Here is a 15009-nt window from a genome sequence, read left to right as displayed (position 1 = left end):
GTGGAGACTTTCACACTTTCAGAGCGCCTCGTCTGATTGGCTCACCCAGATGAGGAGCTGCGTGATCACCACGTTGCCTTTGCGGCTGGCCAGGTGCAGCGCGTTGCGTCCGTCCCCTTCGCCGCAGGTCTCGTTGACCTGCTGCCTGGAGCCGTGAGCCAGCAGCAGGACGACGGCGCGCAGGTCCTCCTCCGCCGTCGCCCTCAGCAGCTGCTGCCCCAGAGACAGGTCGGTGCCCGGGAGGGACGCCACGAACAGCCGCTGCTCGTACTTCGCCCGGATCCACCGCTCGCGCTCCTCCCTGAGGACAGACGGGAGACACAGAGACCGCTTAGAGACCGCTTAGAGCCAGACCTGCAGAGACCGCTTAGGGCCAGACCCCACAGAGACCGCTTAGAGACCGCTTAGAGCCAGACCCACAGAGACCGCTTAGAGCCAGACCCTCTACAGACTCTACAGACTCTTGTGAGAGCTGAAGTGTGTGTGTGTGTGTGTTTGTGTGTGTGTGTGTGTGTGTGTGTGTGTGTGTGTGTGTGTGTGTGTGTGTGTGTGTGTGTGTGTGTGTGTGTGTGTGTGTGTGTGTGTGTGTGTGTGTGTGTGTGAGGGGACACTTTGTTCAGCAGTGGAGTGTCATGAACTGATAATCTGTCTAATCCAGCGCCCTGAGCGCTCTAATCTCTGCACTAATCCCTCCGTGTCAACAGCAGCTCATTCAGCCGGCCGGGATTAAACAGGATCAGGGAGATAGAGCTGTTCCTGCTCCTTCACAAGACAACACCTCCTCTGTCTCCTCCAGGAGGAGGGAGGAGAAGGAGGAGGCCCAGAGACTCAGAAACTAAAGAGTTTGTTTCTGGAGAAAGATTTAAAGCATCATTCAGGGACACACACACGTTAAACCTGGGCTGGAGACTAAAATATAAACTCTGTGCAGACTCCAGGCTGATGCTCTGACAGAGGTGCATGATGGGAAATGAAACGTGGGAAAAGAAAGTGAGAAAAGGAACAGTTGGTTTTTTTTAGTCTCTGTGGGAAACGACACAATCTCATTTACTCTCTTCCTGGAAACCAGAGTGTGTTTGACTCTGTGTGTGTGTGTGTGTTTGACTCTGTGTGTGTGTCGGGGGTGTGGTTGTCGGGGCGTTGGCGGCGGCAGCTAGCATCACGGAATGTTCCGGGGGTTTCTCTTCCTGCCGACCCCGAGAGAGAGTGAGGAGGCTGGGCAGAGAGCACGGCCCACGGCCCCCGGACAAAGCCTGGAGGTGTTGCTGAGTGTGTGTGTGTGTGTGTGTGTGTGTGTGTGTGTGTGTGTGTGTGTGTGTGCACGCTCAGCAGGACTCTGGCCTTCTGTCCTCCTGAGGACGCAGAGGAAATGTGAGGCCACAGGAGCCAGAAACGCATGCCTTCCCCCAGAGCTGGAGTTGCTAAGGGCCAGGTGTGTGTGTGTGTGTGTGTGTGTGTGTGTGTGCGTGAAAGAGTGTGTGTGTTTCAGTGTGTGTTTCAGTGTGTGTTGTGGTAAACATCATCAGGAGCTAACGAGTCTTGAAAACACACGGCTCTGGACAGTGGAGAGGCTAATTGCACTAATTAACCACGCAGTGTGTGTGTGTGTGTGTGTGTGTGTGTGTGTGTGTGTGTGTGTGTGTGTGTGTGTGTGTGACAGTACGTGTAACATGTGTCTACTGAACACACACGCTCATATTTCTCTGTGTGAGTGTGTGTGTCACTTTTCACATCCCATTAGACGAAGCGCTGAGCTCCTGCACCAAAGCATGCTGGGTAAATAATTAAACACGAGGCCCGGTGAGATGGTTTGTGACAGCACACACACACACACAGCGCCTGTAACCCCTCTGGGCTCATTCTGACATATTTGCAGTGTGTGTGTGTGTGTGTGTGTGTGTGTGTGTGAGTGTGTGTGTTGACCTCTGACCTCTGGATGTTGGGTTCAAACTTTTCGATGTTGTCTTCTGTTGGATGAGATCTATGCTAATGAGCCGGGTGTGTGTGTGTGTGTGTGTGTGTGTGTGTGTGTATCAGCTTTCAGCTCTGTGTCCCTGCTCTGTTTGGGGGTCACACACACACACACACACACACACACAAACACACACACACACAGGGGGAGCAGCTGGTGGGACGTCCAGCGGTGGTCACTCAGTCGCTTCGTCCACACACACCCTCTGGCTTTGACGAACAGGAAGCGGTGTGTGTGTACATAAACACACACACACAAAGCAGCCGCTCAGGGGGAACACCACACACACACACACACACACAGACACACACACACACACACACACACACTGCAGGCTCCCTGAGCTCAAACAACAGGCAGGAAATCAGAGAAGTGCAGTGGGCCCGCTGCGGCGCCCTGAGTGACACCATGGACAGGATCTCCCCCCGCCTCGCCGTTTCCAACAGCGACCACGAGCTGACGCCAAACACAGGAGCTAATGAAGCTGTCAATCAAGGCGGCGCTGGTCACACACACACGACGCTCAGAGGAAGAGTCAGGAAAGGTTGGACCGATCCTTCCTCTGCAGAGCTCAGGAGTGTGTGTGCGTCTGACGGTGTTACTGTGCCTTTAAGAAACACCTCGTCCAATCAGAGCAGGTGTTACAAACAGCAGAGAATCAGCGTGAAGTAACGGACTCAGAAACGTGAAATCTGGAGTTCAGCTCAGAAAGATGAGCTCACACTCTGCTGCTACAGCCCGTCATTAATTACACCGTGGAGGGCGGTGTGTGTGTGTGTGTGTGTGTGAGTGTGTGTGTGTGTGTGAGTGTGTGTGGGAGGTAATGAGCGGTAGGACTCGGGGTTAGAGTGACGTGGTGTCAGTGGCTCCTCTCCTGGCCTAATTAGCCCTCTAATTAATAGATTAATAGATAGACGGAGCAGCGGGCTAAGAGCAGCAGCTAACTGCCGCCTGACGCCGCCCTGACATGAATCACCCTCACACACACACACACACACACACACACACACACACACGCTTCTGACACGGCGAGGAGCTCAAACCCAGCTCCAGACCGTCCTCCAGGTCTAGGTCTAGGTCCACCTGAAGACCTGAGACCTGAAGAGCTGAGGGTTTGAGTCTGTGCGGCAGCAGACGAAGACAAAAGGAGGAGAAGAGGAGAAATCAATTAGCCTTTCAGAGCGGGTCGTTAGCTGCCCTTGGATAGGCACGGATAATTAAAGGAGGGGGGGGACGTCACGGGGGTGGAGGGGTTAAATCAGATAGACATTAAAACAGAGGGAGGAGGTGGAGGAGGAGGAGGAGGAGGAGGAGGTGGAGGAGAAACGGTGAGAGGTGGTTTCAGAAAGAGGAAAACACGAGAGATCTGTGGTTTCTGATCAACGAGGAGAGGAGGAGAGGAGGAGAGGAGGAGAAGTTATATTCACAGAAAAACAGAGGAATAACCAGGGACATGTGGGATCAGGATCAGGATCAGGATCAGGATCAGGATCAGGATCAGGAGAGTTTAAAGCTTGCAGACAAAGTTTGAGGAGGAGAGGAAACAGATGTGATCAGAGAAACACAGGTTTGGTCTTTAAAGATGTGAAGGAGAAGGAGGAGATGGTCTAGATCCAGATGATCTAGATCCAGATGATCTAGATCCAGATGATCTAGATCCAGATGATCTAGATCCAGATGATCAGAGAGGAGCCAGTATCCATGGATCTTCCAGAAAAAGCTGATGAAACGTCTCCAGAGACAGATCTTTACTCTCAGCGCAGACACCCCCTCAGTGAGAGGATGAAGAGGATGAGCAGTGTGTGTGTGTATGTGTGTGTGTGTGTGTGTGTGTGAGTGTGTGTGTGTGTTTTAAATGTTTACCAGCCGGCTGCAGCGCTCTGTGAACCCATTCCATCCAAACACATTACCCAGAAACGCGCGGAGCACGGCAGCGCTCAGAGTTTCAGCCGCTCTTTATTCTATGAGCAATCTGCCCGCTGAGCCAATTAGCCACAGGGAGGAGGAGGAGGAGGAGGAGGAGGAGGAGGTGGGGGGAGCACCCTCATCTCTGCTCGGGGAGCTGACGGCGAGGGCAGAGCGAGGCCCGGCGAGCAGAGAGGCCGGAGCGTTATTTATTTCTTCATTATTAAACGTCGCGGGCCGGCGAGGTTAATCTGATGACTCAGGCATAAAGAATGTGCATTTAGTTTGTGCTCCTCGCCGCATTAGCATAACGCAGCGCCATGACACACGATGAATGGCCCGCTGATTGGCTCGTGTCAGCCAGCTTAATGTCAATAGTAAATTGGAGGGCTTGTTAGGCGAGTCGGGGGACGCGGCGAGGCGGTCATGTACAAAATAACGTCTATTAGGACTAATTTAATCAAGGCTCCTTTACAGATGAATTAGAATGTAGGGGCCAATTATTCTCTCTTTGCACTGGCCCTGCCTGTCAGGAGGCTCCTCTCCTCCCCCTGAGTGTGTGTGTGTGTGACTCTGTGTGTGTGTGTGTGTGTGTGCTGTTTAACATGCAGGCCGTGGGGCCGCCGCACATCAGCGGGGGCTGCAGATAATGGCAGAGAGATGATGGCGGCGGGATCGTCCAGTTAACCCACGCAGAGAGAGCTGAGCTGCACTGACTCTGAACACACACACACACACACACACACACACACACACACACACACACACACACACACACACACACACACACACATGCAGAGTATAACATGGAGTGTGTGTGTGTTACTCTGAGCTGAACTCCAGAGCTGTGTTTGTTTTCATGTCTCCTCTGATCACACACTGATCTGTGTTAGGATCACACAGGCAGGAGTGTGTGTGTGTGTGTGTGTGTGTGTGTGTGTGTGTGAGAGTGTTTTATGGGGTGTGAGACGCCCCCCCCCCCCCTTTGACCCTGGGGGGCAATTATCTGGTGATGTTCTCGCTTCCTTCCCCTCGCTGCTGTCTGCTCCCCTGAGCCCGATCGTGGCGCCGTGTCGGGGCGCTCGCCGCACCTGCACCCCGCCAGATTAAAAGCCCCCGGTCTAATTTTAAATCTGTTAGCGCTGGCCTTTTCTGAGGGGGAACAAGACTAATCTGTCCCCATAAAGAGCCGGACCCCCCCTCAGACCTGCTGCTGAATTATTCGTGCAGCAGCATCCGTCATGTGGAGCTGATGTTAAGTGCAGAGCGCCGCGTCCTGCGGCCTGCACGCTCATCCTTTAGCCGCCGCGCTCCTCATTTCTCTGCCGTCACATTAAGGTGTGCAGCTCAGCTCAGCCTCCTCTCAGAGCCCAGGACCAGGTCCTCATCTGTGAACCTCTCAGACCACCACAGACCCAGGACTAACCCAGGACTCAGACCCAGGACTCAGACCCAGGACTCAGACCCAGGACTCAGACCCAGGACTCAGACCCAGGACTCAGACCGTTTGAATCCAGCAGAGGATGACGCGGCTCCTGGCTCACAGAGATCCTGCTCAGAGGAGGACCACGCTGAGACGCTGACCTCCTGCGACAGACCGCCAAAGGTCAGGGTTTAGGAAGGAGGAGGGGGACCCAGGAGGCCCCCTAACCCAGGCCAGGAGGCTGGATTAGCAGCGCTGTCACTTCCTGAGTGCGGCGCCCGCTAACACGGCGGCCTCTGGTGCTGGTGTCTCTGCCACGCTCGACACATAATTAAAACAATGAGCTGCTGCCAGCCAGCTCAGAGCCAGGACCAGGACCCCGTGGGCCCCCGTGGGCTCCACGACGGGCAGCGCGCCCAAACTTAGCAGCCCCCTCAGCGGTGGCACCAGCTGTGGCGCGGCGCCAGGCGGGCATGCCAGCCGAGGTGATGACGGCGACTGCGGGCAGCGAGGGGTTAATGGGAGCGTTTAGGAGACGGGTCTTTTAGGGAAACCTGGACCAGGACCCTGCAGCGGCGCTCAGCTGGCACCGTGACGACCCTCCACACCGAGGACATGGATCCCACCTCACAGCGAGGCATCATGGGGGAGAGGGGGCGGGGCTACTTAGCGGCTCTGATGCTAAAACGATTAGCAGAGATGGAGACAACAGTTGGAGATGGCGGCTCTGTCACAGCTCATTGGACGGGGCGTTGCCCTGGAGACGGGATGCCAGCGCTCCCAATGTGATTCCTTCATGCCTCCTCTTCCCTTCCTTCTCTCCTTCCTTCCTTCAAAGCTTCCTTGTCCATTCCTCTCCTGCTCCCTTCCTCCAAACAGGAGCTGAACGGAGGCGGTGTGTGTGTGTGTGAGGTGTGTGTGTGTGTGAGGTGTGTGTGTGAGGTGTGTGTGGTGCAGACCTTGACAGACAGGAGGTCAGTGTAATTGCTGCTGGCCATATTTAACATTAAGATAATCAGGACATTAATTACCCTTTGGATCATTAAATCAGCCACTTGCAAAATGAAATTTCGGCCTCTATGGGGGAGGCTTTACATCCATCAGCCCCCACACACACACACACACACACACACACACACACACACACACACACACACACACACACAGCCCTCGCCTCCATCCTGATCCTCCTGCTGGATCAGACTCTGTTTGTTTCCACGTTTAAATGTTCGTTGAATTCAGAGCAGGATCACAGAGAGGAAGTGTGTGTGTTTCTGTGTGTGTGTGTGTGTGTGTGTGTGTCACAGACAGATGCTCAGCCTGATCCGTCTCTAACAGCAGCTCTGAGTGGATGTAACCTCGCCGTCTCTACATATTATTTCATAGAGCGTCAGTGACTCCATAAAGCTGTCATAAAACCTCCACGCCTCCTCACACACCCTGCCTCCCTCTGCGTGCGCGTGTGTGTGTGTGTGTGTGTGATCAAGGAGAGGCGTGCAGGGGGGAGAGCAGGAGGTGCTGCTGGATCAGAGAGCTGCTCCTGCTCTTTGTGATGAATTAAAGAAAGACGGAGCAGAGAGATGAAGGAGGGACAGACGGACGGAGGGACCGAGCGATGGAGGAGGGATTTATGGAGGTGAAACGACAAACAGCGAGCCACTTAAGGAATGGACTGATAAATACTATTGACAGGATGGAGGGAGGGAGGAGGGGGAGGTGGGGGAGGAGGGGTGAGGAGGTGCAGTGGAGCGTTGCAGGTTAATTGAGATAATATTGACCTCGTCGTCTAATCTCTTCAGGGGAAACACGCTTCACTTTCATAAATAAAGAGGAACATGAGCAACAATAAAAGCATCACACACACACACACACACACACACACACACACACAGCTCATACTGCTCTGAGTGTGTGTGTGTACACATGAACACACTCTTATTTCCCTCTCGTCTCTTAAACGTCGTCACGTTTGGTGAATCGCTCCACGCCAACAGGTGAGCCGATCCACGTGTGTGTGTGTGTGTGTTAAATGTGTGTTTGAGAGCATTTCTGCATCACTGTGTGTGTGTGTGTGTGAGTGTGTGTTGTGGGAGTAATTATAAGGTGCTTCTGTTGACTAATGAGCGTCGGGGGTGAGTGCGGGGGGAGGACGGGGAAGTCGATCTTTATGCGGATGGCAGTCAGCTCTAATTTGTTATGATGGCTGCTGGCTCCACGGCGCTGCAGAGACCGATAATTACACACACACACACACACACACACACACACACACACACACACACACAGGTTTGTAGGTGTTGGATGTCTCACACTGCCCCCTGTCTGCAGCTTGCAGCACTGCCTCTCTGAGTCCTACCTGCTGGCGTCCGGCCCCGGTTTGAGGCGTCCCTGAGCGTTGGCCTCCCACACGCTGTTGGCGAGCTCGTTCCCGATGGCGGACATGACCCTGATGAGCTCCAGGGGCCACTCGTCCAGGTCCAGAGAGCGGACGCGGGACAGGTGGGTCCCCAGGTTCCTGTGGATGCCCGAGCACTCGATGCAGATCAGAGCGCCCAGGTTCAGACTGGCCCAGTCCGGGTCTGCAGGGAGGAACAGATGAGGAGGCGTGTTACAAACCAGCCTCCCCCTGATTGGTCGGTGGGATGGTTGGTGGTTACTCACTCTGAGCCTCGCAGTCCGCACAGCGCCCGTTTCCTCTGATGCTCCTGATGGACTGCAGCGCCATGGCCTCGGTCTGACTCGGCAGGCGGGACTGAAACAAGAAGACGCCACAGTCAGGCCGTTTAAACACACTCTGAGGGGCCATGGGGGGCCACAGGAGACCACGTGGGGCCCTGCTCCTCCTGATCCAGACCCTTAGACGGTTTCAGGCTCAGATTTAAAAACAAAACTACAAAAACTTCATCCTGAAACGAAGTCAGAGAACGAAGGAATAACACAGAAAACAAATGGAAAAGGGAGTGTGTGTGTGTGTGTGTGTGTGTGTGTGTGAGACTGTGTGTGTGAGACTGTGTGTGTGAGACTGTGTGTGTGCAGAGAGCCTGAGGCGTAAACACAGCAGGCCGGAGCGTGCAGGTGGAAAATGGCAGCGTGAGCGTCTGTAATCACTGTTTGTAATTATGGGAATGAAAGTGTGTGTGTGTGTGTGTGTGTGTGTGTGTGTGTGTGTTCCTCAGACGGCGTGCTGGCCTCACCTTGTTCTTGCTGCTCTCACAGGACTGCAGGCTGGCGAGGATCTGGCTCTCGATGACCTGCACCCAGGCGTCCCGCTCCTCGTACGACGTGGCCTCGAAGTGCCAGGTCTGACCCGTCAGGGACACGATGGTGAACTCAAAGTTCTCCTCTTGCTCTGTGGGGGGGGGGCAGGAAGCAGAGCGTCAGGACTCAGAGCATCATGGGACTTCCTGTGAGCCGCTTGGTCCACGCTCAGACTGCCACAGACCGCCACAGACCGCCACAGACCGCCACAGAGGAGCACCTGCTCACCTGGGCAGACCCCTCCTGACCTGTGTGACCCCGCCCCCTGAAGCCAGGATGTCACCCAAATTAAGAGGCCCCCTGACCCCCCCCCTCCCGGACCCCCGAGTCATTACAATCAGAGTCTGCTGGAGGGGGACACATGGATCAGTTTCCAGAACCCTCAGAGGTTAACGGGACAATCAGGAGCCAATTAGGCTGACGAGTGTGTGTGAGTGTGTGTGAGTGTGTGTGAGTGTGTGTGAGTGTGTGTGAGTGTGTGTGTGTGTGTGTGTGTGTGAATGTTTGCAGGTGGATGTGTACGAAGTCCTGAACCTTCTCCATGAATCTTAAGTCTGAAAAGAGTCTGACTCTCAATAAAACCACCTGAACCACCCAGAAACAGCATTACCCACAATCCTTTGCAGCCCTCAGTGTGTGTCTCAGAGCATCAGGTCAAAGAGGCCAGCAGAGCCTCGCTCTGAGCGCTGAACGCGCGGCGTGCTTTCAGAGGTCAGCACATGTGGGAACACTCAGGGACAGGATGTGGATCTGGATGTGGATCAGGATCTGGACGTGGAGGAGGAGCAGGGAGAGTCTGAGTCCGTATCATCGCCACGGCAGATCAGACAACAAGCTGTTTACAATTAACCCCGAGAGGAGACCCACAGGAGGAGACCCACAGGAGGAGACCCACAGGAGGAGACCCACAGGAGGAGGACCCACAGGAAGTGGACCCACAGGACGCGGGACATCGCTGCTTCAAAGGACGGCCTCCAGCACAGACCAGGACCCCAGGATTCCTCAGGTCTACGGCGGAGAGGAGGTCTGGGTCCTCAGAGGAGTTTCCTGAAGGAGCATTAAGAACCTGAAGCCCCCTGACGGCGGCACGGCTCACGCCGCAGCTCTGTAATCACTCCTGACACTTTGAGCTCAGCGTTTGTGCGAGCAGCAGCTTCCTGACGGAGCGGCGAGAGAAACGGCGAGGAGATGAGCGGTTTAATCAGTCGGAGCGCGGTCACGGCCGGCCCGCCAGGGAACGACCATTTGCTCTTCCTCAACTCCAGTCATTTGGCTAATTGGGAGCGTCTCAGAGCACCGGAGCTGAAGCTCCCCTCGGGCTCGGCTCGGGATAATCAATGGCTCTGTCTGAGCTGAGCGAGGGAGCAGGGAAGGAGAGGAGGGAAGGAGAGAAGGAGAGGAGGAGAGGATGGAAGGGAGCGCCTGGAGGCTGAAGAAAAAACTTCAGGAGGAAACTTCAGAAACTGCACCAGCTCAGAGCTTCCTGTTCACCTGCTCACCTCCAACCTGGAGTGTGTGTGTGAGTGTGTGTGTGAGTGTGTGTGTGTGTGAGAGTGTGAGTGTGTGAGAGTGTGAGTGTGTGAGTGTGTGGCTCCTGAGTCTTTGTTGTAATGGACGGCCCACCCATCGAGCGCCCTGCAGGGTCAGGAGCAGGAATCCCATCATAATTAAACTCCCATGATCCTCTGTGTTCAGGGGGGGGGGGGGGGGTGACAATTACAGAAACCAACAACCCAGAAAGGCCCCGCCCCTCTGCGGAGAAATTAAACGCTGTTTCAGGATCTAAACGCCGCACGCTGACCCAGCACAGCGCCACGGCTGATGAATAAAGGAGGGGGGGGTTACCGTGGACAGGAAGTGGAGACCAAAACCAGAGACCAGACCGGACTGCTTTAAGAAACAAATTCAGATATGATGTGTGACATCACGGCGGCGCTGGCCTCACTGTAACCTGAGGGCTGCATCAGAGAGTGTGTGTGTGTGTGTGTGTGTGTTCAGGACTAAACATATGTATGAGAACACACACGCGGCGGGTCGCCCGCTCTGTTTTGGTAATTACGGCGAGCGCTCTCGGCTACTGTGGGCGACATTCTGACGGAAAGAGGCGGCGCCGAGGCAATTTGTGAACTCTGACACGGGTAACCTTTAACGGCAGAGAGAAACAAACCAAATCTACGCCGTTTACACGACGCACGGCGAGGGGGGGGCAGGACATGCATACAATCCTGTCGGCCAGGGTGTGAGGTACACAGTGTGAGTGTGTGTGTGTGTGTGTGTGTGTGTGTGTGTGACAGGCAGGACGGGAGGTGCAATGAGAGGGGAGGCGTGGGGGGGGCAGAGGGGGCCCGGGGAAACACAAATTAAAAGCCTTAAATGTCAGCGCACACAGGATTACTGAGAGACACAGGTCATTACTCCTCATATCACTCCCCGCCTGCACCGCATTAATAACCTGGAAATATCACACACACACACACACACACACACACACACACACACACACGCAGGACGCCACGCTCAGAGCAGCGTCTGAACAACCAGACACAGAAACAAACCCACAGAGCAGGAGCCGCTCTCTGAGGATCCACGCTCTCACGCCTCACTCTGATTGGTCGAGCCTCACAGGTGAGAGGGCGGGGATAGAAGGGAGGAAGAGAGGACACCATGACAGACAGGTCAGATGACGACACAAGGTGCACATTTGACCACACAGGGTGAACCGTCCTGCAGTGGGCGGGGCCACAGTGGGTGGGTGTGGGCAGTGGGCGGGGCCAGCAGGAGTCAGTTTACCTTCTGAGGTGTGCAGACTGTTGGTGTAAATGCTGCGAAGGCTACCAACACGGTTTAGTTTCCACGCTTTGCGTTTGGCTGCGGGGAGAGAGGGGGGAGGAGGGAGGAGGAGGAGGGAGGAGAGGGGAGGAGGAGGGAGAAAGCCAGAGACAGAGACAGAGGGAGGAGGTGCGGAGCAGAGGAGGAGCAGAGAGAGCATCAGAGGAGAGGAGACAGTCAGCCTTAATAACAGCACTGTGTGGCTTCAGAGGGGGCGGGGCTTAGGCAGGATGGGAGGGGCTAACCACCACGATGAAGTGATGAAAATTTGCAACATAACAGAAACAGAGCAGAGATAAACTAACACCTCCTCCCTGACGGAGCGTCGTGCTGTGACCTCTGACCTCGTGACGCCGCTCTCAAACGCCAAACGCTGGCTCTTATTTACTCCCCTCAGGCTACTGATTACATTTCAGAGCAAAGCGGCGTGCTGAGGACGGGGGGCGGCTCAGGAGATGCGAGAGCTTTAAATGTTACTCTGCTTGTTCCCCCCTCCTCCTCCTCCTCCTCCTCAGACGGCGAGGCGAGGCGAGGCGTGTGGTCGGCGAGAGTCGCTCTGCTCTAAATGAAACGAAGGAGCCGCTCTGAGCTGGAGGAAAACCTCTCCAAAGAAAACCTGCCCCCTCCCTCAGGTCTGCCTCAGACCACCTGGACCCCCCTCCACACAGGACCCCTTTGTTTCTGCAGGTCTGACCCCTGATGACCCCCAACCACCTGATGGCCATCGCCCTGATTAACCAATCACATGACTCGTCTTCAGAGGAGGAGAGACGCAGTCAGAGCGACACGCTGCAGGTGGAGACACACACACACACACACACACACACACACACACACACACACACACACGTGTCCCTGTGTCAGGTAAACTCCTGCTGATCACAGCCCGCTCCTCGGCTCGTGTTCGCTCTAACTAGCTGCTGTTTGAACTCTTCATTCATCCTGAGCTTTGAACACTGACCTGAGACATACCTGCACACACACACACACACACACACACACACACACACACACACACACACACACACAGCGTCAGATGTTTGCCACACACCGCTAACAGCAGGATGGAGGAGCTCGTTCCTGTTAGAGAGAGTTTGTGTTTGAGCTTTGATGTGTGTGTATGTGTGAGTGTGTGTGTGCGTGCGTATGTGTGTGTGTGTGTGTGTGTGTGTGTGTGTGTGTGTGTGACAGCAGGTTTCAGCTCCAGTTAAATCTGGATGAACAGATTCATATTTGCTAAAATCAAACGTCCAGAGAAACGTTCACATCGCTCAGACAGAGATCGGATCTTCACTGAGAGAGAGAATGAGTGTGTGTGAGTGTGTGTGTGTGTGAGTGTGTGTGTGTGTGGGCTCCTACCTGGGGGAGCTCGGCCTCAGAGGGCGGTTCCCCCTCATGAATTACAGCGAGCTGGGCTCTGACATGGAGATACTTCACCTGCCCGCCCTGCGTGACAGGCGGCCAGCCGAGCGCCGACTGAGCGCGCTCAGTGCTTAATGGCTAAATTGGGAAGACTGTTACTAATCGCTTATTGAATAATGAAAGTGACACAGCTGATAAAAGATTTCAATACGCTGGATTATTTATAATATTTCACTTAAGCCTCTCCGGCTGACTAATAGGAGGGCCGGCTGAGGAAGAGGAGAAGGAGGACACAGACAGAGAGGAGGAGGAGGAGGAGGAGAGGAGGAGAAAAAGACTTGTCGGGAAAAATAAAAGAGGGACAGAGACACGATAGATATGATAGATATGATAGATAGAAATAAAGAAGAAGAGACAAAGAGAGGAAAATAAAAACGTAGAGCAGAGAAACAGACGAAGGAGAGGAGGAGAGGAGAGAAGGAGAGAAGGAGAGGAGAGGAGGAGATGAAATCTGTCACTCAGCCTCTTCCTCTGTCAGCTGCTGATGGAGAGACGAACATTACACATCTGCTGCTGCCGCCACAGCTGTTCAACCAGCCGTACAGAGAGTGTGTGAGTGTGTGTGAGTGTGTGTGAGTGTGTGTGAGTGTGTGTGAGTGTGTGAGAGTGTGTGTGAGTGTGTGTGAGTGTGTGAGAGTGTGTGTGTTCAACAGATTTTAATATCCAAGCAGCATGGAGCAGGGAGGCAGAAATGGATCCTGGCTGTGCTCCCTCCACCTGGTCTGAGGCGGGTCAGAGTCTGGACCCTGGTCTGAGGCGGGTCAGAGTCTGGACCCTGGTCTGAGGTGGGTCAGAGTCTGGACCCTGGTCTGAGGCGTGGACCACACAGCGAGCGTTATGTTACAAACTGCTTGAGGATCAGAGCAGAGAGGAGGAGGAGGAGGAGGAGGAGGAGGAGGAGGATGAAGAGATGAAGGGCTGACAGAATGAGAGGATGAGGAGATCCCTCGCTCCTCAGAGCTCAGGAGTCTCAGCGATCACATGACTGCGTTTCCCAGCCCGGGTCGGTCTCTGACAGGGTCTGTTTCTGGGGGGGCGGTTTCGCCGTGGGACCGGGGCGGGGAAAGTGTGAGGCGAGGGGAGGGGAGATGGCGTTACCTTCCGCAGTACCAGAGAGGCCGTCGGCTTTGAAGTTGCTGGTGCTCTTCTTCCTGCGGTGCTTCTTGCGGTTGGCGTGCGGCGATGGCGGCGGCTCCATCTTGGGGCTGGTGGTGCTGGAGATGCTGGGACTGGAGCAGACCGAGTCCCCCAGTCCGGTATCTGAGGGGTCAGAGAGACAACATCAGAAACCCAGATCCAGGATGTGGACTGAGGAGTCCTGATCAGGTCTACAGGGAGGGGGAGGGGGGGTGGGGGGCGCTGTCTCTCCTCCCCGCGCTCGCCCGGCCCTCACTCTTCACGCCGCCCGCTGACAGCTGTGACTAGCGGCGGAATAAAATAACATTCAGCTTCCATCAATATCACGGCGCGGCGGCAGCTCTGACATGCTCGCTGAGTGTGTGTGTGTGTGTGTGTGTGTGTGTGTGTGTGTGTGTGTGTGAGGACAGGAACACATGAGCAGAAAACACACACACACACACACACACACAGGCTGGGCGGCGGCGGCTGCGTCCCAGCGAGCGGCAGACAGCCCCAAGGACGGCCATAACTTATTTTACAATCGTTTAGTCTCAGCTCAAGTGGAAAATGTGACAACTTATCTCTGCTGACAACACGCCGTCCCCGAGAGTGCAATTAACCGCCGTGGATTAACGGCCCTCCCATCTGCACGCCGCGCTCCATCCACGCCACCCCCCACCACCACGCTGCGCCCCCAGACTTCCTGCTGCACCCTCCCTGCAGCCCTCATCAGCCGGCCTGCTGTTTGACCCTGCTGGGCTTCCGTAACTCTGACACTCATCAACAGTTTGGACGCCAGCTGCTCCCACCGACCAATCACAGCTCACTTCCTGTTTATGAGGAACGCCAGGTGAGGCTGTGAGGGGTTTACCTGCTGACTGAGAGCCTACATTTCCCATCAGCTCCCACAAACACACACACACACACACACACACACACACACACACACACACACACACACACACACACACACTGACAGACGAGATGTTTGTATGTGGAGAAAACACTCTGTCTCACTTTGAGCACGACACTGACCTGACTCAGTGTGTGTGTGTGTGTGTGTGTGTGTGTGTGTGTGTGT

General features: G+C 54.9%; 1 protein-coding gene across 5 annotated transcripts in view; it reads right to left on the bottom strand.

Moving 5' to 3' along the window:
* The window catches only part of agap1 (ArfGAP with GTPase domain, ankyrin repeat and PH domain 1), a 59455-nt gene that overhangs the window by 2832 nt on the left and 41614 nt on the right, over window positions 1–15009 (bottom strand). For 4 of the 5 annotated variants that reach the window (XM_074664391.1, XM_074664392.1, XM_074664388.1 and 1 more), the window contains 5 exons: window positions 13908–14069; window positions 8495–8649; window positions 7962–8052; window positions 7657–7879; window positions 46–301 (listed from right to left, as the gene is read on the bottom strand). In XM_074664391.1, coding sequence (XP_074520492.1) covers window positions 46–301; window positions 7657–7879; window positions 7962–8052; window positions 8495–8649; window positions 13908–14069 — 887 coding nt within the window. The remainder of the gene's footprint in view (window positions 1–45; window positions 302–7656; window positions 7880–7961; window positions 8053–8494; window positions 8650–13907; window positions 14070–15009) is intronic. The other variant, XM_074664389.1, reaches the window with a different exon arrangement.

Source organism: Halichoeres trimaculatus, unplaced genomic scaffold (assembly GCF_033239565.1).
Source record: "Halichoeres trimaculatus isolate MK-OKI-2021-1 unplaced genomic scaffold, fHalTri1.1 fHalTri1_scaffold_24, whole genome shotgun sequence".
Taxonomy (NCBI): domain Eukaryota; kingdom Metazoa; phylum Chordata; class Actinopteri; order Labriformes; family Labridae; genus Halichoeres; species Halichoeres trimaculatus.
Note: the sequence above shows the minus strand (reverse complement) of the source record. Positions and strands in the feature narration are given on the sequence as shown.